Source organism: Xenopus laevis, chromosome 7L (assembly GCF_017654675.1).
Source record: "Xenopus laevis strain J_2021 chromosome 7L, Xenopus_laevis_v10.1, whole genome shotgun sequence".
NCBI classification, from domain to species: Eukaryota; Metazoa; Chordata; class Amphibia; order Anura; family Pipidae; genus Xenopus; species Xenopus laevis.
The window spans coordinates 62,979,573-63,005,983 of NC_054383.1; the positions used below are offsets into that span (position 1 = coordinate 62,979,573).

General features: G+C 38.4%; 1 protein-coding gene across 2 annotated transcripts in view; it reads right to left on the reverse strand.

The window, feature by feature from the left end:
• ssh3.L (slingshot protein phosphatase 3 L homeolog) overlaps positions 1 to 26,411 on the reverse strand; it is a 76,319-nt gene that overhangs the window by 13,205 nt on the left and 36,703 nt on the right. For both annotated transcript variants that reach the window (NM_001089172.1, XM_018224370.2), the window contains 4 exon segments: positions 4,668 to 4,814; positions 5,024 to 5,070; positions 10,211 to 10,339; positions 18,257 to 18,338. In NM_001089172.1, the coding sequence (NP_001082641.1) occupies positions 4,668 to 4,814; positions 5,024 to 5,070; positions 10,211 to 10,339; positions 18,257 to 18,338 (405 nt within the window).

Consider the following 26,411-nt stretch of genomic DNA (forward strand, 5'->3'; position numbering starts at 1 on the left):
ATGGAACAGTTCATGATCCAAAGCATACAACATCATCTGTAAAACATGGTGGAGGCAGTGTGATGGCTTGGGCGTACATGGCTGGGACACTAGTGTTTATCCATGATGTGACACAGGAAAGAAGCACCCAAATGAATTCTGAGGTGTTCAGAGACATACTGTCTGCTCAAATACAGCTAAATGCAGTCAAATTGATTGGGAGGCGTTTCATAATACAGATGGACAATGACACAGAACAGACGGCCAAAGCAACCTAGGAGTTTATTAAAGCAAAGAAGTGGAATATTCTTGAATTGGGATCAGACCTGATCTGATCCCAATTGAACATGCATTTCACTTGTTAAAGACTAAACAGAAAGGCCCACAAACAAACAGCAACTGAAAGCCACTGCAGTAAAGGCCTGGCAGAGCATTAAAAAGGAGGAGACCCAGAGTCTGCTGATGTCCATGAGTTCAAGACTTCAGGCTGTCATTGCCAGCAAAGGGTTTTCAACCAAGTATTAGAAATGAACATTTTATTTTCAGTTTTTTAATTTGTCCAATTACTTGTGAGCCCCTTAAAAGAAGTGATTATGTTACAAAAAGGTTTTGGTTCCTCAAATTTTTATGCAATCTTGTTCAACCCACTGAATTAAAGCTGAAAGTCTGCAGTTCAACTGCATCTGAGTTGTTTCATTTAAAATTCATTGTGGTAATGTACAGAACCAAGATTAGAAAAAAAGTTGTCTCTGTCCAAATATTTTTGGGCCTAACTGTATATAGTCTTCAAATTGGACCAGCACTCCAAAAGACTTTTTTAAATCAAATGGTTTTAACTTAACATCACTCGTGTACCCCGGGTACACACATGATGTTTAAATAAAGGGTACACGAGTGATGTTTAAATAAAGGGTACACGAGTGATGTTTAAATAAAAGGGGACACGAGTGATGTTTAAATAAAAGGGGACACGAGTGATGTTTAAATAAAAGGGTACACGAGTGATGTTTAAATGAAAAGGGGTACACGATGATGATGTTTAAATAAAAACCGTTTGATTTAAAAAAGTCTTTTGGAGTGCTGGTCCACTTTGAAGACTGTTAATTACATTTGACCAGAGCACCCACCATTGACCATTGGAGTGAGAGTGTGGTACTTTCAGAATATACACTGTGTATATATATATATATATATATATATATATATATATATATATATATATATATATATATATATATATATGTTCCAGCAAAGTCACACTCCAAATAGTTAAAATGTAGCATTTATTGTCCCATCATAAAAACATGATCAATAGAGATATACTCATCTATATGGAGACGTTTCGGGGGGTCCCCTGCCCCCTTTCTCAAGCGTGTCACCAATGTGTATCGCATTGAATCAGTAAGAGACCCGGAAGTCTATCGTCACCATTGAAATAGCGGAGGCTGCGTGCCCGGTCACTCTGATGCAACTACGCCACAGCATCGGTGCGTCACAGAAGCGAGCACACGCGCATCCACCCATTGAATTAACACACGCCATATTGGTTATTGGCTACATTCCATCTATAGTATCTCGGGATTAACATACATGGTAGATATTCATTGATTTTATACAGGGTCCAAAATGTTACTATCAATACAGCATATGTATTATTATTCTTTCGGCCTGGCCACAAGATATTTAATTACCTATTATTATAATCACCAAATAGGTCAGTGGGTGTTGATATCAAATAAACAGATGTAAGTCAAAGTCCCTATTTAATGATTTTAATCGATGAATCCATTGTACCTCCGTCCTTTTCAACAACATGATTCTGTCGCCCCCTCTCCTTGCGTGGGGTACATGTTGTATCACCCTGAATCTTTTCTAAACAATGTTTTGAAACAGGTAAAATAGAATTTTTCGTATTCACTGTGGATCTATGTTGGGAGAATCTATCCCTGATCTTCTGAATGGTTTCCCCTATGTAGATCAAATTGCATGGACATACCAACATATAAACAACATAGCTCGTGTCACAAGAATGATGACCCCTAATGTTATAACTCCTGTAAGCACAAAACGACACTGTGCACAACCTTTACAATGGAACATGTCTTGGGTACGGATTATCTGAACATCAAGGAAGTTTACAGAATCTAGTGTCGCAAGCCATATTGTTCCCTCAACATTCCCTAGTGCATCAAGTTTCCCCAGGAAATCAGAGGTATCCCTCAAATATGACTTTGTTTTTTGTATCAGGGGGCTAAGTACCCTATCCAGCAACACTGCTAAATTATTAATTAATGAATCAATGCCGGCTACTATCGGCCTACCCGGAGGATTCACCGGGTCTTTGTGTATCTTTGGTAAAACGTAAATAAGAGGGATCACAGGGAAATCAACCTGCATGTATTTAAATGTAGCTAGAGTAATCACACCCTCCTCCAACGCATGTCTCAGCAACCCATCTATCTCACCCTTGAAACTCAAGGTGGGATCACTTGATAGACAAGTATATACATTTTGATCAGACAGTTGTCGTGCAATCTCCCCAATATATTTATCCGTGTCCATAATCACAATCGCACCCCCTTTATCAGAGGGTTTGATTGTGATGCTGGACATATTGGTCAATTCCCTAAGGGCAATAGATTCAGATTTAGACAGATTGTAATTCTCTTTGTTGGTATGCATTTGTAAGTTATCTATCTCAAGTTTCACTTTTTGTATGTAGGTCTCCACTGCTTGATAGGTTGTAGGTGGAACAAACCTACTCTTAGCTTTGAGACCAATTTGCTCCTTGTTCTTTTTCTTTGTCTCCTCCATCTAAAAAAGGGGCCGGTGGAGTGAGTTCATCCTTATCCATAAGATTCGATTGTGTACGTTCACGAGACCGATGAGAATCACGCCGGTAGCGCTCTCTGGTATGCGCCTGATATGACCAGTTTTATACAGGGCCTCGTTCGTAGTCGGTGGCGCATATATATATATATATATATATATATATATATATATATATATATATAGTAGGCAAATTATTGGCACTCACGAAAATGCAATATTGAGGGCCTGGGTGCAAACATCAGTAAAGTTTGAAATAAAGGAAGTAGCACTCATAGTACTTAGTGGAAAAATAAAGAAAAATATTTATTATAGATGCCCTTTAGGCGCAACTAACGTTTCGGCTGACTTCTCAGCCTTTTTCAAAGTGCAAACACAAACAACACTACCACTACATCTATAAATTCACTAGCTAGAAGTTCATTTGGAATACTAATGGGACTTGGAGGAAGTCCATGATGTGGCTTAACCCCTATGTAAGCGGTTGGTTGACAAAGGAGTTAGCACCAGAAATTGACCGAGTGACAGATGCACACCAACAGACTAGCCCATAAGCAACGGTAATAGCCTACAGTTGAAGCACTGCCTGGGGTGTCCCTTACGGTTGGGACTACCTGCATTCGGGGGGGGGACGGTGTAATGTGGTAAGCATCACAAACGGCAAGGTCTGGATACAAAACTACTGCTAGTTACCATGGGGACCACACGCAAGAGATAGGGGAGTCGTACGTTGGACCTCACCGGCACTGAAGGGGTACAATGGTGTAAACAGTAAGGCTGGACTTCCTCACAGCGGGTAAGGAGCAATGTAATATGATTCTGTTAAGCAATAGATGGATGGTGCTACAAAGGGTCTTGGACCCTTTTTCGTGTTTTTAAACTCATTTTCCCACGGTGAAGGGAGGGTACAATTTGCAATAGAAAGTATTGTTTTTCTGACACTCCATGGCGCATAGGGATAGGATGTTCACAAATGAGGTTATGACATCACAAATTACAACACGACCGCCAACTGGGGGGTTTATTAGTCACTGTTTGTTTTTGGTTTGTAACTCCTGAAGACAGGGCAGAAGCGTTGAGTGAATAAATAACTTCTTTTCTACCACTATACAAGACCTGCAAGTGCGGCTTTTTTTCGATGGTATATATATATATATATATATATATATATATATATATATATATATATATATATATATATATATATATATACTGTATATATATTCACAGTTAGAGAGCATTCATGGCACAGTTTTCATAAAAAATTAGAAGACCTTTATTCCTCCAATCACATGTCTAAACGATGACCGTCATCGTTGATCTGGTTGGAGGAATAAAGGTCTTCTAATTTTTTTTTTTATGAAAACTGAGCCGTGAGTACTCTCTACCTGTGAACCATAAATATATTGGTGAGCACCCGTCCATTACTGATTTGAATGGCATGTGCAGATACATGGAAGTATATATATATATATATATATATATAAATATATATATATATATATATATATATATATTTATTAGAAAGGTCGAATGAACTTTTCCCAATTCATACTGTACCTAATTCTTATCTCTTTTTAACAGATGTTTCCCTGTCCCTCAGCTGACCCTATTCTGTGTTTTAACCAACTGCACCGTAGCTATTTGCTGCCAGTAACTAAGCTTTCAGTTTTACATATGCTCTTATTTAGCAGTACCTGCAATTAAATTAAACTTTCCTGTCCAGCTACGGCCCAGCAACAAGATATCTGTGTCCACTGATGACATACCAAAACATTACCTAACTTATTTTATTAGTATTGTACCATATATTATTGTTGTACAGAAATGTTGAATACATTTTTGTCTTGGTGCATTACCTGGCAGTAGTGATGAAAGCATGTGTTTCCTTCCAGTATTGCATGAGATTTGTGTTCTCCTCATCTAGAACTCGGATATTCAAGTACATAAAAAGCTCAGGGAAAAAGTTATCAATCTCTCGAGTGACATTTAGAATATGACTGACCCTAGAATATGTGAGATGGGTATAAATATAGAAAAACAATTAGACAGATAATGATTAATATTTTTTTGTATAGAAGTGTAATTAAAACAACATGAAATTGCTAAAAGTAGTCATAGAATAAGCACTGCGTATCTTGACAGCGCTATATAAATAAATGATGATGATGATAGAATAGGACAGTTATATTTGTGTCAGTTAAAAGAGTCTCACTTGTTCTTCTGAAGTTCTTCCAGATTAGATGCATTCCACTCAGAGCCCTGCAAAAAAAGAACCAGGTACTTATTATGGGATGTAGCTGCAGTCAAACAAGAGAAAACTTATGTGAGAAAGATTACCTGCTCCACATGTAATGCTGGCTTTTATACCTCTGATATTAAGAATGTGCAATGCTTCTTTTCTACTAGTTTCTCATTAAATTATAAACTCCAGCATTCTACTATCATGGCAGAGAGAATTACAATAGCAGAATACAAACAAGGATTAGACCGAAGTGCAGTCAGCAACAGGCAATGGGTCAAACAGACAGCAAGAAACTGCTTTCAGTTAAGATATTTAACAGTTTCTCCTGCTCAATGTAACTGAAGGAGTTGCAGTGGGACTTGGACTTATACTATTGAATGCTATTCTTATTTCTACCAGAGAGCTGTTGTCTTGTGTCAGGGAGCTGGTCACCTTCCATTGTTCTGCTGATGGGGGTGGGGGGAAATGGAGGGGTGATATCACTCCAACTTACAGTGCAGCAGTAAATAGTGAATTAAAGTTTATCAAAGCACAAGTCACATGTCTGGGGGCACCTGAGAAACGGACAATTTGTCAATCCCTTTGTCAGTTTTCAAACTTAAATATAAAAAAAACAGTTTTTACCACAGGCTTGAGGAGGGATACATGGAAGGAGTCTATTGAACTTTTCTGTCGAGCAGAAGACTTAACCAGAGCTTGAAGGGCTTGGGACTAGATACTTTGGAAATCACAAATGATAGCTTCAGAAGCAGAAACCTCCACTTTTGACTAGAGTAGGGGGTTGAGTAAGAGGATTGAGTCTATATGTGAAAAACATAAAGGCAAAAGACCTGTGTCTAAGGTTACTGTGGGCAAACTCAGACCAGGGAATGCATTCAGAACAGTTGTCATGTTTCTGTAAAATAAAGCAGCACAGAAATTGTTCCAAATCTTGATTAGTTCTCTTGTTCTTGCTAATACTTGCGGGTGATCGGCTGAAGAAAAATTTAAGCTGATCCCCAGAAGCTTGTAAACGGCTTGCCAAAAGCAAGAAACCTAGTGATCCCCACATTCATAAACAATGGGGGACAGGATGCCATAAAATCAATACATTTCTTTGACAAGGTCTAGGAAACTATTGGAAGGAAGGGGACAATATGAGCCATTTTACAGAAATAGTCAACTACCTCTAGGATTGCAGTAAAATCAGAATGTTTAGGCAAATCAACAATAAAGTCAATAGAAAAAGCAGACCAAGGTATAATTGGGACAGGCAGATTCTAAAGTAAACAACGGTAGAAAACTCCTCAGAAATCAGAGATCTGGATAAGGCATCAGCTTTCACATTCTTAGAACCAAGTCTGTAGGAAATAATAAAATTAAATCTGGAAAAGAAGAATCCCCAACGGGCCTGATGTCAGTTTAATCTTTTAGCAGAAGAAATGTATTCTAAGTTTTTATGATCAGTAAAAGTGGCGATAGGTTGAATGCAACCTTCCAGTAGGTGCCGCCACTTCTCCACAGCCAACAGTTCATGATTGCTAGTCTCATAAGGTCTATGAGCAAGAGAGAGTCTGTGAATGAAAAAAGCTTAGGGATGAAAATGTCCTTGAAAGTTGATTTGCTAAGACAGAATGTCTCCTACTACTGTCTCAGAGCCATCAAATTCAAGAACAAAAGGATGAGAGGTACTGTATCTGAGTGGATTGAGGGTCATGACGGGAAAATTTGTTGCCCATGATAAAAATGCACAATTGCAGGCAAAAAAATCTCCTGAAAATGCTTCTTCACCAGCAATAATTGAAATCTTCCGAAGTTTCCTGAAGCTAGCAAAGAAACTTTGCATGACTTCCTGAAGAGTAGGTTTTAACAGAGTGCTTTCAGTTATTGCTCTTTTTCAATTATTGATGGTGGAGAAGCATTTTCTGGAGATTTGTTACCTGAAATAAAAATGCATAACTGCAAGTGACAAATCTCCAGAAAATGCTTCTTCATTGGAGATTTGTCACCCGCGGTAATTTTTTCCATGAGCAACAAATCTCCCCATCATCGATGGCCCTAAAACAGAAGCAGAGCTGAAGCCAAGTTTTATCACTTCAAAGGATTATTGACCATGAGACTTTGGACTCTTTTGGGTGAGGGTTGTAATGGAAGCAACAATTTGTGAGAACCCTGTGATAAATCTCTTGTAAAAATTGGCAAATCCCTAGGGATAGAGGATAAGTTCTACCCATGGGGGGTACGATTCCAAAACACAATCATACGGTGTGTGTGGAGGTACAGTCTCAGCATTCTTCTATGGAACTATGAGCAATAGAAGACACAGGAACTGGGAGAGCAGAAAATGAAATGCAATAGGACAGACAGGATGGGCTTCAAGCACAGAGATGACCTGTCGCCCAGTTTATGACAGTTATGCAGTCTTAACCAAGAAAATCTAAGGATGTCATCAACCGCCTGGGCAGAATGTTGCAGCTTGAGAGGAGTGGAGGTAAAGCCACACTGCTATACGAAAGAAACATCAGAAGGGCTTGACAAGGATGACACTTTTGGCAAGGAAGCGGAGCCGAAGCTTCTGGAATATGAATTATCTGGGAATGAAATGACTTTGCCCGGGGGAGACACCTCACTTGGTGGAAAAGTTTCCCTGTTGCTTGGTCTTGGTCTCAAGGAGATGACCACTTTGACCACAGTAAAGGCATAGCCCAGCACATATTATTCAAGTTCTCTCTTCTGGGGACAGACAAGTGGCTCTGAGCTGCATGGGTTCTTCAAATGGGAAGAATGAACCGAAGAGTCAGAAGCAGGTACTGAATCTAAACAGGCTTATCGGCACATGACTTCAGTGAATGCCTCTCCTTCAACCTATTGATTATTCAGATTATTAAAGACACCAGTTCCTCATACTGTGAAGAAAGATCTTGGGTGTGCTCTCTCAACTTTGAGATCTTTGTTTAGACCTTGCCAAAAAGCAGCTACTATTGCTTCCAGGACACTTCTGCAGCCAGTTTGCTTAAGTGTATTTGGGCTCCATGTCGGCCCAAGCTAACTGTAACAGATTGTTAACCAGGGGCCCTTAACTGCTTGAGAAAACCATCTTTAGTGAAACAGGAGACCCCTGTCGACACCTGTTGGGGCCCTAGAACATTCTGCTTGAAGATCGACAGGGAACCTGAACACGGCAGAGAGAATTCCAAAAGCGAAGTGCAGAAAAGGATTAGGCAAGGGAAAAGACGTTACCATGCTGCTGCATGCTTCACAACGCATGCCAGGAGTCATAGCAAGCATGAATACAGACACCTAGCTGCATCAGGTTGTATACCAAAGTGCACGCATGCACAAACAGACCCGGGGACCACGTCCCCTTACAGAAGTACATGCAAGGGAAAATGGTTGAAAGAAGAAGGAACAAGAAAAGGGAGACAAAATGGTGTAGTAAAGGGATATAAAGAACAGGAATAAAGAAATGCAAGTGAACATGGCTAAGGATTCTAGCTGGGCGTACATGAATAATGGGGGCTGCCTAATAATTTTTATCAGAAGTGCCCTCATGCAGAAATGGGGGGCCCTTATGCTTTGCATGGGTGTTTGAATCCCCCCAAAAGTGCTAGGGGCACTACTCACATGGAGGAATGTGTCATTATTCAGTAGTACATATCATACAGTAGCCCCCCAGCTGTCTCTGAATAACTACTTTCAAGGAAGAGTGGAGGCAGTTCTAATGATGGATAAAGAAAAAAAAAAAGCATGTTCCGACATGCGAGTAGGTAGCCCTCCATCTGTCACAGAAATATTTTTTTTCTATTTAAAGCTAGTCAGTTCTCTGACAGCTGGAAGGTCACCTAGTTACAATAGTACATTAGAAAGGGATCCACTGACTGTTGCTATTAAATCACACTAAGGTTGAATGGAGAACTTCAACACACCATAGTATCCATGAGCTACTGCATTAATGGAAACACAGTAAAAGATGTGCCAATTAAAGTCCTGGGAATGAGATTACAGCTGATATTGGGACACAGTACAGTAAAGCTGGCCATAGACTCAAATATCCGCTCGTTTGGCGACATCGCCGAAAGAGCGGATCTTTCCCCGATATGCCACTAACAGCATGACTATTTTGGGGTAATTCGAACGTTCGGCCGTATGGCCGAACGATCGAATTACGATATGCCAAGGGGCTCCGACGGGTAGGTCGGGTAAAAATCAAACCTTCCCGATCGATATCGTGGCCAGATATCGATCGGGAAGACCTGTCGGAAACCCATACACGGGCAGATAAGTTGTCAAATTGGTCCAAACGACCGATATCGGCAGCTTTATCTGCCCGTGTATGGCCACCTTTAGGATGAAACTTGAAGCTCCACTAATCACAATTCCATAGGGAGTGAAACATGGGTGGGACATGAGCTTCAGCCGCAACTGCAGAGTTCTGCTTGTCACTAAAGGTGGCCATAGACACACCGATAATATTGTACAAAACACATTTTCATACGATATCCGGTGCGTGTATGGTGGGAGACGAGCCAACCGATAATCGGCAGAAAACTTGGATATTGGACGGCTAGTCGATCCGGTTGGCCTAAAAAATTTAGATGGGCACCTGTGAAGGCGCCCGAAACATCAGCCATTGTTAGTGCTGAATTGTCAGATACAGAATTCTATTGTTTCTACCTGTATATCTGATGATTCAGCTCCACATGTGTGTGTGTATTGAAACAAACAATTTTTCCTGAAAAGATCTTTTCCAGGTAAGATCGTAATTGTAACCTCTATGGCCACCTTTACAGTTATGACCATTTCCTGTGGGACAATGAAAGGACACGCACATATTTCATTTCAGCTTAATATATAGCTCTGATATAATGACATTTTTAATACGAAAGAAGATAGAAAAGAAGATAAGAAGATAGATAAGAAGATTTAAACATTTTTTTTTCTTTGACAATATAATTTAAGGGAAGGATGAATATAAAAGTCACAATTATCCTTTAATACATATCCATTTAAAAGATCATTGCTTTGATTTAGACAGCTGTATTGTCAATAAGTTAAATGGCAGTATATAGGTATTCTTTTGGGGTTATAAGAAATATTATGTTAAATATTAATTAATAGAATTATAGACTTATAGAGAACCGTAACAACTAACAGATATATTTAAACAGATGTCCATACCAGATAAAGATATGGAAAGATCTCAGAAGGTCTGTCCATCTGGGCAAGGATAATTATCATCTCATTATCTATAAACTCTTTGTAGTCCTGCAGTGCGCAGAGTGTGTGCTGCTCTAAAGCACTACGTACCTGTAGGTTTGGCCAAAAAAGGAGAGAAGAAAAAATAAATTAAACATTTATGCAACTTGGATACCATTTTGCCATATTTGGCTGGGGCTTCTAAGAGGTTATTAAGAAATGTGTAACTGCAGTAAATGCAAAGCCTCAAGGGGGCAGTACATGTGGTGGTGTTCAGGAGTTTTTGTTAGTTCAGTTTTGAAATTATATTTTGATTTCTACCTCAATCTACTCATCTAAATACTTAAATCATGTCAACCAAAGCAAACATGCCAGGGGTATAGTTTATGTAATCTGTGAATAGTAACGTTCATTATACTATACTTGAGAAGCCTCATAATGAATGCCTGATAGTTAACCCTATTATGAAGGTGATACATCAACCATACATTTCTGTTCAAAAATGAATTGATCACTCCATTTCTGTAAATCCTATATATGTAAAAATAACATAATGTAATCAAAGTGACAAATTTAATTATATATTTATGGTTCCATATACTTTTTCCTAGTAAATAAAGTGATTGCAGTTAAATTAATGCTTGTTCAAATGACCATTCAATTTAGACTTCTAAGTATTTAGCTTAAAAATCCAAGATGTCTACTCTCAAGTCCCAATGAACTCTCAATTCCTTGAAAATGAATGCCCTGTTATTTAACATCATGTAAACAGTGTATGTTTTAATATACTGGACAGCATGTTACAATTTTGTATATCAAGTTCATAAATTATTTGCTATAGTTAAACCCGCAAATTTGCATCAACAAAAGCACATGATGAGATAACTCACACACACAGGGGAAAATTCACCAAGACGCGAAGCGCCGAACGCTAGCGTTAATTCGCTAGCGTTTGGCATTTTCGCTACTGCGCAAATTCACTAACGAACGCTGGCGTAGTTTCGCTAGTGTTACTTCGCAACCTTACGCCAGGCGAATCTTCGCTAGCGACGAAACTACGCAAATTCACTAACTTGCGCAGTGTACTGACCGCTACCTTTTACGCTAGACTTCCTTCGCCACCTCAGACCTGGCGAAGCGCAATAGAGTAGATAGGGATTGTTTCAAAAAAAGTCAATTTTTTTTCTAAGTCCCAAAAAACACTGGCGTGTTTTCTACATGATGGCTGATAGGCTGAAAAAGATCGAAAATTTTTTGGGGCTCCCCTTCCTCCCCCCTACATTTCCTGACTCATGGCAACTTACCTAGACAGTGGGCACATGTGTAGGGCAAAATAAAATTTTTATTTGCAGATTTGAAGGTTTTCTAGGCATTTGTAGTGCAGATACGTGTTCCTCCATTGAAATTTGAATTTCGCGCCGTATGCAAATTAGCCTTCGCTAGCGCAACTTCGCTTTATATAGCGAATCAACGCTAGCGCAACTTCGCAACCTTACGCTACCCCTGTGCACAACTTCGGATTTTAGTGAATTTGCGGAGCCCTGGCGAAACTACGCCTGGCGAAGTGTGGCGAAGTGCGGCGAAGTTGCGCCTAGCGCAACTTCGCATCTTAGTGAATTTGCCCCACAGAGCGTTATTAACGGAGTGCTTAAAAAGTAGAAATCCGCTGGAAGTATCAGTGTTGATAATACCAGTATTAAAAGCATACCTCCCAACTGTCCCGTTTTTTAGAGGGACAGTCCCTCTTTTGACAGCTCAACCCGCAGTCCCTAATATTTACTGAAAAGTCCCGTTTTTCTCTGCACTGCATAACCAGAAAAAGAAACTCAATTGGCTTTTAGCAGAGAGCCCAGAACAGCCACAGCAGCTGATAAGATATTTTTGTAACAATTTTAAGATAAGCAAATAATAATTGTAACAATATAAGAGAACGGGTCCCTTGGGAAATGTTAGACTCACAGCTAAAGGGCAATTCACCGTAATTAGCAAAACTGTAATATATTATTTACGGATGGTAAACCCAGCGCCTCAATGAGGCATAAATATCTTGTAAAATATTTTGAGAGTACTAAAATCCTTTCTATCTAAATGTTCAAAATTCGGTACAACCTTGTTTGTTTAATTTAAGAGTGATATTTGCAGCAGAAATCTGCAGTCAAACTAGTGTATAACTTTAATTGACTACAAACAGTTTATAAGCACTAAAGGAACAAAAGACGTATTTAATGAAAAACACAGTATTATAAAATGTTATAACCAATATGTGGTATATCTGCTGAATAGTGTAAAGTTTGCAGACTTCATCTTGTGGGATGTACTATCCACATGTAAAAATCTAAAATTAGAGAACATGTGGCTAATCTTAATATGAATTTAAAAAACACCATTAGGTAGACATTTTACCTGTTGTCATACTATTCAGCTGTCATTCCAGGCTACTCACAGTTTTACCACAACGTTGAAGGAATAATTTGGCTTATTTATTTAAAAAAGTATGCATGCTGGATTTCTTACTTAAGTACTTATCTTAGGTGTTAAATTCAGCTTTAATGTATGTTTTACCGATGTTATCTTGATGCATTTATACGATTGTTACTTAAGTTATGGTCAGTGGATAAAAAAATTACATTATTATAAGGGTTTATCACATTTATATATTGTTAACAGATAAGTACATTTATTAAGTACATTATTGAGAGGCATTGTTTAAATACAAGTGTTTCAATATGCACGTAATGCATATTCCAGAAGCTTTGTAAAGACAAGAATTTCCCCAGTGCACCTTTTTTGCCTATAATACAGAACAATATATTGGTAATACTAATTTTACTTCCCACACATACTTCTTGGTAATTCTCCATCAACTTGCACAACTTATGGTATAAATAACATATCAAAGGAACAGTAACATCAAAAAATGAAAGTGTATCAAAGTAATTAAAATATTAGGTAATGTTGCTCTGTACTGGTAAATTTGTGTACACTCAGACTACCATTCCTTTATGTAGCTCAATTTAGACCCCATAATCGACTCCCTGTCTCTAACCCTTAAAAACTTACTCTTAAGAGACTAACCGCAGCTAATACCTAAAGGGGACTTGGACTTTCTATTTTTACTATTTAGCCTCCCAAATATATATTATGTGTTTCTCTCCTAACCCCTTTTCATCCTAATGCCCTTTCAGGTGACCCTCTGAAATGGCTACCCTGCCTGACACACTAAAGACTCCACATATGCATGGGCCACAGCTCTGAAGCTCATAAACCACTCCCTACCACATCTATCTCTCCACCTCACACTGTAGGGCAACTCACTCCTTCCCCACCTATATGATTTACCAGAGTTTGTATAATGGCCACATCTGGGCACTAAAAATCTTTCTGACCTTGTACCCAATGCACAATCTCCTATATACCAAGACCTGCAAGGAAGGTTACTAGATCAGCAGGTGCAAATCTATAGGTACTTTCAGCTAAAGGTGGCCATACACGGAGAGATCCGTTCGTTTGTCGTGTCGTCAAACTAGCGGATCTCTCCCCGATATTCCCACCTTAAGGTGGGCGATATTGGGCTAATCCGATCGTGGGCCCTAGGGCCCCAACGATCGGATCCTAACAAATGGTAACGGGCGGTCGGATCGCAGGACCGCATCAACGAACAGATGCGGCTGCGATCCGATGGGATTTTTAGTCCCATCCGATCGAGATCTATCTCGATCGGGGAAGCCCGTCGGGGGGCCAATAAGATGCCGAGTCGGTCTATCTGCAGCTTTTACCGGCCCGTGTATGGCCACCTTTAGGCATGCCTTCAGGCACAGTTTCACAGTATAGGTTTATAGTTGCTCTTGATAGTATCCATTACTCCCCCTCTCCAGCTAAACTCCTGTCTAGGCTTTATAGACAGATCATTGAACTGTTAAACCACCCTTTGTCCAACCCCACCACCTTTAGACGCAGGCGATTTCTGGTCTCAATCTGGAGCAATAGGAGGAAGCCATAGATACTGCGTATAATTTACAAATCTTAATTTCTCTCAAATTTACATAACACCCTATAAAAAAAAAGTGTGAGTAAAAGGCAGGATAGCCTCTGTCCACAATTCAATTCTCCAGGTGCCAACTTTTTCCATTTGGCCTGGTCTTGCCCCCCTATAAAGGAATTTAGGTCTACCACAATGGAGACTCTGGCCAGCAAGCTAAGCATGACACTGATGGTTGACTCAGTTGACTGCTTAATAAGACTAATAGGCAATGTACTACACACTAACCTGGCCAGAATTCAGCTGGACCCCCTCACGTTTTATGCCAAGAAACTGGTAATAGTGCACTGGATGAGGGACACCCCAGTTCACTTTCTGGAGGCAGTTAGTGGATGGAGCTCTCCCTCTTATTAAACTAATGTATGAAACAAGGGGGGCACATGAAGTTTGTATGGGGGCCTGGTATGATCCAGACTCCCTGGAGTTGTAATCCCCATTCTCAGTGTGGTGTGACTAGTTCTATACTGTCATATGTATGTATGTATGTATGTAAGTATACTTTTATTTGTATAGCTCTACTTAAAGGGCATGTAAAGGCAAAAAAATAAAATGCCATTTTTACTTTCTTTAATGAAAAATAAACCTATCTCAAATATACTTTAATAAAAACATGTGTACCGTTTTTATAAGAAACCTGACTGTATGCAGTGAAATTCTTCCTTTATTTACTGCTGTGGATAGGAATTGTCAGATGGTCCCTAACTGCTCTGCAGGGAAACAATTATACTTATGAACAGCAGGGGGAGCCCCCGCCATACTTCCCAGCCATGCAGAACTCAAGCAGCTTTGTTTATGATGATCCCTAAGCAGCCCAGACCACACTCAGCATGTGCACAGTCTTAGTCTTGCAAAGATGTTTAACAAAGTTACATGATGGTGACCCCCTGTAGCCAACTTTGAAAGCATAAATTATTTGTTTGATTAGGCTTGTGGTGCAGTAAGTTCATGTTTATATTTAGTATACAAAATACAGCATTTCTAGCCTTATCCTATTTTAGACTTTACATGCCCTTTAAGAACAAATCACTATACAGCAGAAAAATACATTTACAGAACAAACAGGGGGTAATTACAATAATAAATATAAATAAGTACAACATTCAAAACAAATAAATACAAAGTACAGTTACAATAAAGATTAAGAGCTTAGTGTCAAGGAGACAAGAGGATGGATGTCTGCTCCATAGAGCTTACACTCCAAATGGGAGGGTAACTTACAGACACAAAGGGGGGATATTAAATGCTGTAGGTTACAGCGAATGACCAGTTCCCAGTTCATGTATTATACAAGTCCTCCAAGAGGTAATCTTTGAGTTTAGTTCTAAAGAGACTGAGGAAGGATTCTCTCCAGAGGAATTTAGGGATGGCATTCCAAATATAAGGAGCAACAAGGCAGAAGGGTTTAAGGGGAGAAATAGCAATAGTAGTGTGCAACCAAGAGGTGACTCTGAGAGGAGGGAAGGTGTCGGCAAAAAAAACACATGGAGAGACAAGAGAAGAGATGTAGTGCTGTGCAAATGAATGAATGGCTTTGAAGATTATAAGGAGGAGTTTGTATGTTATTCTTTGTTTTATGGGAAGCCATGATAAAGACTTAAGCAGGGGATGAGAAGAGGATAATTCGGTCAGCAATATTTAATATAGACTGTAGTGAGGAGATATGGAAGTGGAGCTATGGAGATATGGAAGGCCAGTTAGTAATCTAGTCGGGATAGGATGAGAGCATGCATGAGTGTTTTAGCTGTGGCAGGAGAAGTGGACAGATGTTGGCAATATAAAATAAAAGTTACAGGTTTTGACCATGGTGTTAATATAGTCAGAGAAGAAAAGAGATGAGACAAAAAGATTACCCCCAGACATGCTGAGTTGACAGGGTTAATGAGCATGCCATCAATACAGATAGTAAATGGGGGAGTAGGACCAGGCTTAGGTGTAAAGATGATTAGTTAAATTTTTGTTAGGTTGAGTTTAAGGTGGCATAGGTTCAGTTTGATTGCTAGAAGGCAGTTAGAGATTTGAATGTCAGTTTCAGCTGTTAATACAGGGGTTGATAAATATATTTAGGTATCAGCATACAGATGATAATTAAAGCCAAATTAAAGCAAAATGAGTGCAAGAAATCTCCCAAGACAGAATGTACAGGGAGAACATCAACAGACCAAGTGCAGAGCCTTGTGGTACCCCTCAATTAAGAGAAACTGGATATGAGGTTTTGTTAGCATAAGTTCCAGTGAATTATCAGTTAGAAAGGTAAGAAGAGAGCCAAGTTATTTGCAGAATTTGCATCAGGAGAGAGTGATCAACCATTTGGCTTTTGGCTTTGGTAACCTGAAGATCATTTGTAATTCTGCACAATGCAGTCTGTGTGCATACCGGAAACCAAATTGAAGAGGGTACAACACATTACAGAAGAACACAAAACTTTCGATGTGTTTTGATATATCCAATTTTTGGTGACAATAACCTGCAATCCATACAATGCTGTATTTGATCAGACACCAGTTCAACACTGCTGTATAAGATTTGTTTGTTTGCTACTTGCTTTATTTTGTTTTGTTTGTTAAAATGAATAAAATTTGCCTTAAAAAAATGGCTCCGTGAAGGCTGGTGCACACAATTAAGTACTTTGGTTACAGTACAGGGATACAGGAGGGAAGAAGCAAGGAATCATAAAACTTTACAGAGATGAGTTGGGCACAAAATTATTTATATAAAAAAATATTTAGGTTTATTAATAGATTTTATTTTAAAACACAACTTTTTTGAATCTTAAAATAAGGAATTTTAACAGCTACGGGAACTCCCTTTGCACCAATTTATGCAGGGCTGTTTGCTGGCCTTTGGTAGAAAAGGACCATATCAAATTTTAGAAGCGTTATAAAGACGATGTCCCAATGTATGGGAAGGATTAACAGAAGCTTGAAGTTTATATATTTTTTTGGATTTGGATTTTGGATTTTTTTGGATTTGGTAATTAGGCAAGAAGGTATGGTTATGATTACAACCTCCACCTTCTTTAAGACAGTTGATGAATAATAAACTCCATGGAAAGGGAAACTGCACTAGGGAGGAAGAATTTCCGCAACAAGGAGAAAACATTCGATTTTAGGTGAAGGGATATGAAAATAAAGCAATAGACAAGGTTTAAAGGCAAAAAAGTATTGAAAAAACATTAGGAAGAAAAGAAGTGAGAAAAAAGTGAATGCGTACCTATTGCAGAATATAATAGGTATATTACGGCAATTACCAAAATTATAAAAAAAATATTCCTATATACTGTATAGTACAGTATATAGGAAATAGGCCCAAAATTAGAACACATTTATGGAAACAAAAACCAGCTGGAAGTTTCACTTGTTTGATTTAACTGTAAATATATATCAACACTGTTTTTTTTGTCAAGAATTGAGTAAAATTAGGAAGATGTGTGTAAAATAAACTGTATAATTGATTTTGAAAACCAACAATAACTTTTTGTGGTCTTTTAGCTTTGCCCTTTAAATTGGAGTCAGACAATATGATACACTCCCTTGGGATTTTTCATGTTTTGCTATCATTGAATCACAGGATTCATTTTTATTGACACGGATCAACAGAGATAAACTCTTACATGTAAATCAGAGAACAAGATGTTAGAGTGAGATTAGTTTCTATAATCAAAAACTTTGTTTACACTTTGTTATGGGGGAATATTTTTAGTATATTAGTAATTTTTGCAAGATTAGAAATGTAAATGTACATTTAAATTTTAAATATATATGTCCATAGAGGCAGTAAATATATAAGCAGCTATAATTGGTGCTAAGTAATGTAATATGACACAGTAAAATGTATGTCTTATCAGACACTATGTGCCTCCTGCTTTAAAATAGGAGAATGAGGAGTCACCACTGAGTTCCATAGCCTTTATTAAAAAAAATGCCATTATTCCATACATACGTATATATATTACATATTATATATTATAGTATCTTTGTCCATTAATTTACCTCCTTGGATGTTATGTTTTCCAAATCACTCTCTCTCAGGATATCCCGCAGTTTTAGTTTAATAATTCTCTCTGTTTCTTCTCTATTTAAAAAAAAAAAATACAAAAAATAATCTTTACAACAGCAGCATGTTTTCATAGACAATTCAGCTTTATTGTATGGCTCTGAGACACTATAAAAATAAAAAATAAAATATTTTAGAAATGTTCAGTTAGTTAAAATAAGTGGTCAGCTATTTTTAGAGGATGATTCATTAACCCTTTACCTGTAGGTACTCCATGCTTGCATGAAAATGTTTTAAAGGAGTGGTTCACCTTTAAGCTAACTTTTAGTATTTTATAGAATGGCCAAGTCTAAGCAACTTTTGGTCTTCGTGATTTTTTTTTTTTTTTATATATAGTTTTTTTAATTAGTTGACCTTTTTTCTGACTTTTTCCAGTTTTCTAATGGGGCTTATGGACCCCATCTAAAAAAATGTCCTGTAAGGCTACAAATGTTTTGTTATTGCTTCTTTTTTATTACTCATATTTCTATTCACGTCCTCTCCTCTTCATATTTCAGTCTCTTATTCAAATAAATACATGGTTACTAGGGTAAATTAGGATTTTAGGATAGGATATTTAGGATGTTTTATCTGCTTATCTAATGGCCTGTAGAAATTATATGCTGTAGACTGGAAGCTTTGAGGTAATTTTTCAATAATTTCACACATCTGTATAAAGAAATGATAACTTTAGGAAAGGGTTTACCCATTTTGGATTCATCAGAATTGCACCAAAATTCTAGTTTACTTTGAAAGTTTAGGTTGTCCTGAAAAAAAACAATATTTTTTTTCCTGGGTAAGCTAAAAGACCCCCCCCGAGGAAAGGCTCCTAAAGTGAAAGAGAGCAAAATGTCCAAAAAAGGGTCTGGCAATAAAAGTACCAAATCTGGTGTCAGTGAAAGGGCTAAAAGTTATTCCATATCAATTACTCAATATAAGAGAATGGAATAGGAGTTGTGATGTGTTGGTAAACAGAAATATTATAGCCAAATATCTTCCAGACAAAAGGAGCAAGGCTGAGACGCCAATCAGTAACAATATTACCACAGACCCTTACTGACTGTCTAAACATGTACATTTACTAATTTTTTATATATATATATATATATATATATATATATATATATATATATATATATATATATATATATATATATATATATATATATATATAAAAAAATATATATACATATACAATATATACAATATCACCACTAATTGTAGATTTTATTATCACAATAGCCTTTGACATGATTGTCTAAGAAATCATTCAAGCCACTTTTAAAGCCATTAACAGAATCTTTCATTACAACATTACTCAGCAGGACATTCTACAAAATCACTGCACTGACCATGAAGAACCACCTAAACTGCTTCAAATTAAAGTTCTGTTCATCTAATCTAAAGGGGTGGCTTTTGGAGTGTTGATCCGTTTTATGGGACAAAAGATCCCTTGTTAATGGTTTAAATGCCCTCTGATGTACTTGTAAAGAGTAATCATGTCCCTTGACAAGCATCTTTTTTTACAGAGAAAACAACCCCAACCTTTACAGCCTTTCCTCATAGTTTGAATCTTTCAGCCAAAAATCGTACTGCATACTCAAGGTGAGTAAAGTCACTAAATTATACTTTAATCTCTTGAGTTAATGCCCCTTTATTTGCAAGACAGCACTTTATTTGCTTTAGTTGCCACAGAATGACACTGCCTGGAATCAGATGGCTTTATCTACCAAAAATCCCCAGATCCTTCTGGTTAAAACATGGTTAAAAATTCCATGTTTTATATACTGAACTTGTTGCACCAGCCTAAAGTTTCAGCTTCTTAAAAGCAGCAATGATCCAGGACTTCAAACTTGTCACAGGGGGTCACCATCTTGGAAAGTGTCTGTGACACTCACATGATCAGTGGGCTCCAAGTAGCTGTTGAGAAGCTAAGCTTAGGGGTTGTCACAAATTTTCCAGCAGAAAATTAGGTTGGTCTGTAATATAAGCTAATGCTACAGGGCTATTTATTAAATGCTGATGCTAGTTGCACTGGTTTCGGTGCTGCCATGTAGTAATTATCTGTATTAATTACTAATCACCCCGATATTGTGACATTTCTATTCTATGTGTACTGTATATTGTGAGTGGGTCCCTAAGCTCAGTAAGTGACAGCAGCACAGAGCATGTGCAGTGACTCAGCAGAAAAGAAGATGGGGAGCTACTGGGGCATTTTTGGAGACAAAGATCTTTACTGCTAAAGGGCTGTGGTTGCCTTGGGCTGGTACAGAAGCACAACACATTATGTACAACATTTCTAACTACTTCTTTAGTTAGGCATTAGTTCTCCTTAAAGGAAACCCCAAACCTACTTTCATTTAGTGTATAACTTGCATTTAAATAATTTCTACCAAACTGCTTAACTTTGCACTTATAAACAATGATCCTCATTTTCCAGTTTGTAGTCCAGGTTTCTGATTTAGTCAAAACATTTTGCAAAGAGGCAGCATCCTGCATGGAACTTGACTGGTCCAATTAGAAAATTGCCAATTTACCACCAATCTTTGTAATCTATCCTTCAGCCAGTTCTCTATCCATGTACAAATATTACGTTCCAGGCCAATATTCCTTAATTTAACTAATAACTTTCTGGGTGGTACTGTACTAAATGCTTTAGCAAAGTCTAAGTAGATCACATCCACTGCCATCCCAAGAATCGAGGTTCCTCCTCACCTCCACATAAAAGGTAGCTTTCCTACCACTGCTGTCAGACTAACAGGCCTATAGTTTTCAAGTCACTTTTTGAAGAGAGGACCACATTAGCAATTCTCCAGGCTCTTGGCACCATGCCAGAGTTCAATGATTCCTGACAAATTAAGCAACAAGTTTTGCATGTTTAGTACTCTGGGAAAAATACCATCCAGTCCCAGACCTTTGTTTACCTTTACATATTCAAGTTTATTTTGAATTTCCTCCTGAATGACTCATCTATCAATACCTGTATTATTAGAACTGGTTTTATTAAAAAAGAAGCCTTCACTAGTTGGTTCCTCAGCTGTATAGACAGATGAAAAAAAGTGTAACCATTCAGAATTTCTGTTTTTTTGCTCCCCTCATCAACCAACTGACCCCATCTAATAATAAGGGTTCCCCCACTTCTTGCTTAATTTTTTACAATTCACATATTTATTGCATTATCCATTTCTATCTCTATATCAGCTTGTTTCTTTTTTTTTTTTTTTTTTGCATGCTTTATTGGCCTACTTTCCCAGCCAACTTCAACCAACCTCAACACCAACATACAAAGGTTCTGCTTTGCAACGTGTTTCCTTGCTTAGGGGAATAAACTGACACATATATTTATAAAACATAATTTTCAAGACATTCAGTTTTTCTTCTGTGTCTAACCCTGTGAAAAGCCTTCCCCAGTTAATATATTGCAGAGATGCTCCTATCTAGCTGCCTGTCCTGATGTCTGGTCCATTTATTGGACTCTGCTTCTGCCTGCTGGTTACCACAGTCATATTGTGTACATTCATTCAGGTTTCTGTTTTGCAACTTGTTATTTTCATTAAACCATTCATGGCTTCCAGACTTTGTTCTGCTATTTACTATTTAACATTCAATATGGAGGGATTAATTGTGCTGCCTTACAAACTCAAGAAAAGCAAAATTTCAGGTAAGATCTGAATGACTGGTATCACTGTTACAGCCTCCGTGGTTTTAGCCAGGTTGGTCAATATTTTACCATTTTTGTCTCCTGACTCAAAGGTTTTTTGACTTTGATATATTCATTTTTGCCTAGTTAAGTTCACTAGTTGCAAGTCTAGGTCTCTTTGAGCTTTTAATAGTTCTGTGTATGTTTCCTCAGTTTTATCCTTAGAATACTCATCTTGAGCTGACTGGAAAGCAATTTCTTTTTGCTGAATGTCCTCCCTGCTGGCTTTCCTAGTTCTTTTTATTGCACTTAAAAGTTTTCCCCTGGATACTGCTTTAGAGGTGTCCCAGAGTATATTACTGGATGATGATGTGTCATTTTCATTCCAATATTGGGTATATTCTGTAGTGCAACTGTTTGCTACTATATCATTTGTCAGCCATAGTGGTGACAGCCGCCATAATGCATGTTTATGAGGCATCCCTAGAGAGAGTTTAATCTCCAATGAGGAGTGGTCAGAGTGAACCATTGGCATATAATGAGTCTCTTGAAGAAGTTGAGCGAAATTGGCGGTCCCTATTGCTAAATAAATTTTTGATAATGTTTTATGTGTCATGGAGTGGCATGAATATTGCTGTTCAGTGGGGTGTTTGCATTGCCATAAATCTCTTAGTGCCAAAGTGTCTATCCAACCCTTAGATGTATTGATGCTGCATCAGAACCTGTCATTCTATCTATTGCTGGGTTCACTGTACAATTAAAGTCGCCTATATAGCAGGTGGGATCAGCAGTAAGGGCCATTACCTTTTGAGAAATCTGTTCCAAAAGTCCAAGAGAGAATGAAGGAGGTATATACACATTTGCTAGTATGATTGGCGTGTTGTGTATTTTACAGTGCACAATATATCTTCCATAAAAGTCATTGTAAATGGTGTGGAGCTCGTATGGTAACCCTTTCTTTATCAATATGGTCACTCCCCTTGAATGAGTTGAGAAGTGGGCATGATATGCATGTCCCACCCAGTGCCTTTTAAGAGCCAGAAGTTTTTGGCAAGATCTGGCCTATGCCTATATATATATATATATATATATATATATATATATATATATATATAAATATATATATATTCATATTGTTGAACCGGCACTCACCATCAATTAATCGAATCCCGGGTGCTCTTCAGAAGAGAGCATATAGATATAGTAAGGAGCACTCACGGGTGTTGTAACAAAAAGGCTTTTATTGGAGTATTACGATCTACCACACATCAACGCGTTTCGGTTCTCTCTGAACCGTCGTCGACTGACGAGATCCGAAAACCCGTGAGTTCTCCTATCTATATTATATATATATATATATATATATATATATATATATATATATATATATATATATATATATATATATATATATATATATATATATTTATATTGTGAACTAACGCCCTTTTAAACTTGGAATTTAGCCCTCTAACATTCCAAGATATAATTTTTACTTTAAAGGAATTGTTCAGTGTAAAAATAAAAACTGGGAAATAGATGAAAAAATGTTTCTAATATAGTTAGTTAGCCAAAAATGTAATGTATAAAACTGGATGTCTTACATAATAGCCAGAACACTACATCCTGCTTTGCAGCTCTCTTGGTTAACCAATCAGAGACTTGAGGGGGGGGGTCACATGGGCCATATCTGTTGCTTTTGAATCTGAGCTGAATGCTGAGGATCAATTGCAAACTCACTGAACAGATATGTACCATGTGGCCCCCCGTCAAGTCACTGACTAGCTCAGAGTTATAGAGCTGAAAATCAGGAAGTAGTGTTCTGGCTATTATGTTACACATCATGTCACTCCAGCCTTAATACATTACATTTTTGGCTAACTAACTAATAATATTAGAAACATTTTTTATTTTGCACATCCTATCTATTTACACAGATTTTATTTTCACACTGAACTGTTCATTTAATAATAAAATGTATTGAGGTTGCTCAAGCTCTAGCTAACCTTGCGCATCACAATATAGCACAACATTTAAGCCTGGTATTGTTGACTGCATAGAAATAAAACAGAGAACAAACTAACTGCCATGGTCATTGTCATATCCTGTTAGAAGATTGCAGATGGCCTTTTGCCCTACCCACGCCCCAAACTTGGGTGAGCCTGTATCCTGAACCTTTAAAGGGATACTGTCATGGGAAAAAAACATTTTTTCAAAATGAATCAGTTAATAGTGCTGCTCCAGCAGAATTCTGCACTGAAATCCATTTCTCAAAAGAGCAAACAGATTTTTTTATATTCAATTTTGAAATCTGACATGGGGCTAGACATTTTGTCAATTTCCCAGCTGCCCCTGGTCATGTGACTTGTGCCTGCACTTTAGGAGAGAAATGCTTTTTGGCAGGCTGCTGTTTTTCCTTCTCAGTGTAACTGAATGTGTTTCAGTGGGACATGGGTTTTTACTATTGAGTGTTGTTCTTAGATCTACCAGGCAGCTGTTATCTTGTGTAAGGGAGCTGCTATCTGGTTACCTTCCCATTGTTCTTTTGTTTGGCTGCTGGGGGGAAAAAGGGAGGGGGGTGATATCAGTCCAACTTGCAGTACAGCAGTAAAGAGTGATTGAAGTTTATCAGAGCACAGAGGCAGCTGGGAAATTGACAAAATGTCTAGCCCCATGTCAGATTTCAAAATTGAATATAAAAAAATCTGTTTGCTCTTTTGAGAAATGGATTTCAGTGCAGAATTCTGCTGGAGCAGCACTATTAACTGATTCATTTTGAAAAAAATGTTTTTTCCCATGACAGTATCCCTTTAAACTTACGGCGATGCATACCAATTTCCGACATGGCTGCATTTCAACCTGTGCTGCTTCAACTGAAACAGGTAAATAGTTAGACAGTTGTTGAATCCACTGAGGACCCCTCCTCAAAAACAAAGTTGTTTTTTTCCCCCTCTCCCCCTTTATGCATAGACCAGTGAATTTGCAAGTTTAAGTTACACCTTAACAAGGAAATTGGCAGTAGTAAAGCTGAATTAATTAGACGGCCTATTTCCTGGAATATCACAATAGTCAGCATAACAGTTGTGTTTGGTTGTCAACCCCGTAATGCCTGCAGAGTCCACTGTAACAGTACCGAAATACGAACCTAGTCGGTAGTCAATGTTTGGTAACAGATTGTCATATTAGTATGAAAACCTTTACCTCTGCGTATTGATGTGACCGTTCCAGTACAATCCCCAGAATGATCAGCGGGTGGATGGGCCTTCCCAGCATGGTACTTTAGTGTAGAGCATTGGTTATATATGTGATGATGGTTCTCTGTACATCATGCCCCCCCATCCACACAACCATTTGCCAAGTTAGTCCTGCTAATGTTCCTTTACCGTACAGGCACACTTGTATACAGTTACATAAAAGGGTTATTTGTATTCCATGGTCCATTTACTTACACAGGATTCCCTCTTTTTGGCCTGTTGCGTTGCGGGCTGATCCGGCGTGGAGGTTGCAAAGTGTTGAACCACTTGTCGGAGTCTTCCGTCGTTAGGAAGAAGTGCATACGGTCACCTTGCACCACACAAAGTTCAGCTGGGTAGAGCATGGAGTAGATAATAAGATAATACCCACACTGCGTAGCCTTCGCTTTACCCCCTGGTAGAATACTCTCTGCCTCTGAACCGCTTGAGGGTATATTGAGATATTTGCTCCATTGTGCGTTAGTTGACCCTTTTTCCTGGCTGCAATCACCGCGTCACAACCCTATAGTTCAGGAACCGCATGATCAGCGGTCTGGGTGGGGTTCCTGGTGGTAGGGGTCGAGTGGGGACACGGTGTGCCCTTTCAGTAATAAACATATTGGAAAAAACTCCTCTCCCAGTGTCTGCTTTAACCAGGCTTCCGCAAAGGCCTCAGGTGTTTTTCCCTCACAGCCCTCCGGCAAGCCCACCATTCTCAAGTTGTTCCTTCGGATGCGGTTCTCCAGATCTTCAGCTTGGGCTGAGAGCGTTGCCATTTTTTGTTGTAAGGTCGTGATGTGGGCAGGATACGGGGCAATGGTGTCTTCGATGGCCGATATACGAGCCTCCGTAGTGCGCTCCTGCAATGTCTGTAGGTCTTGGCGCAGAAGGGAGGTATTGACCTTAATAGATTTCAGTTGCGCTGTTGTACTCGCATACAAGCTGTTTATCACTGCTAGTATTTCAGCATTCCATGGTTCCAGCACCGGAGAGTCCTGACTTAGTATAGGTGGGTCAGGCGTTGCAGGCCCGGGATCTTGGTCGCCCATGCAGTCTGGTTTTATCCACATATTTTACAGTCTGTGCCAGTTTAGCAGCTAACAGCATGTTATATACATTTAATATAACATCAAATCATAAATATTAAATTTGCACTATTTTCAAATTATAAAATACTTCAAACATATACAGGACCTGTTATCCAGAATGCTTGGGACCTGGGGCAGAGTCCTGAACAGA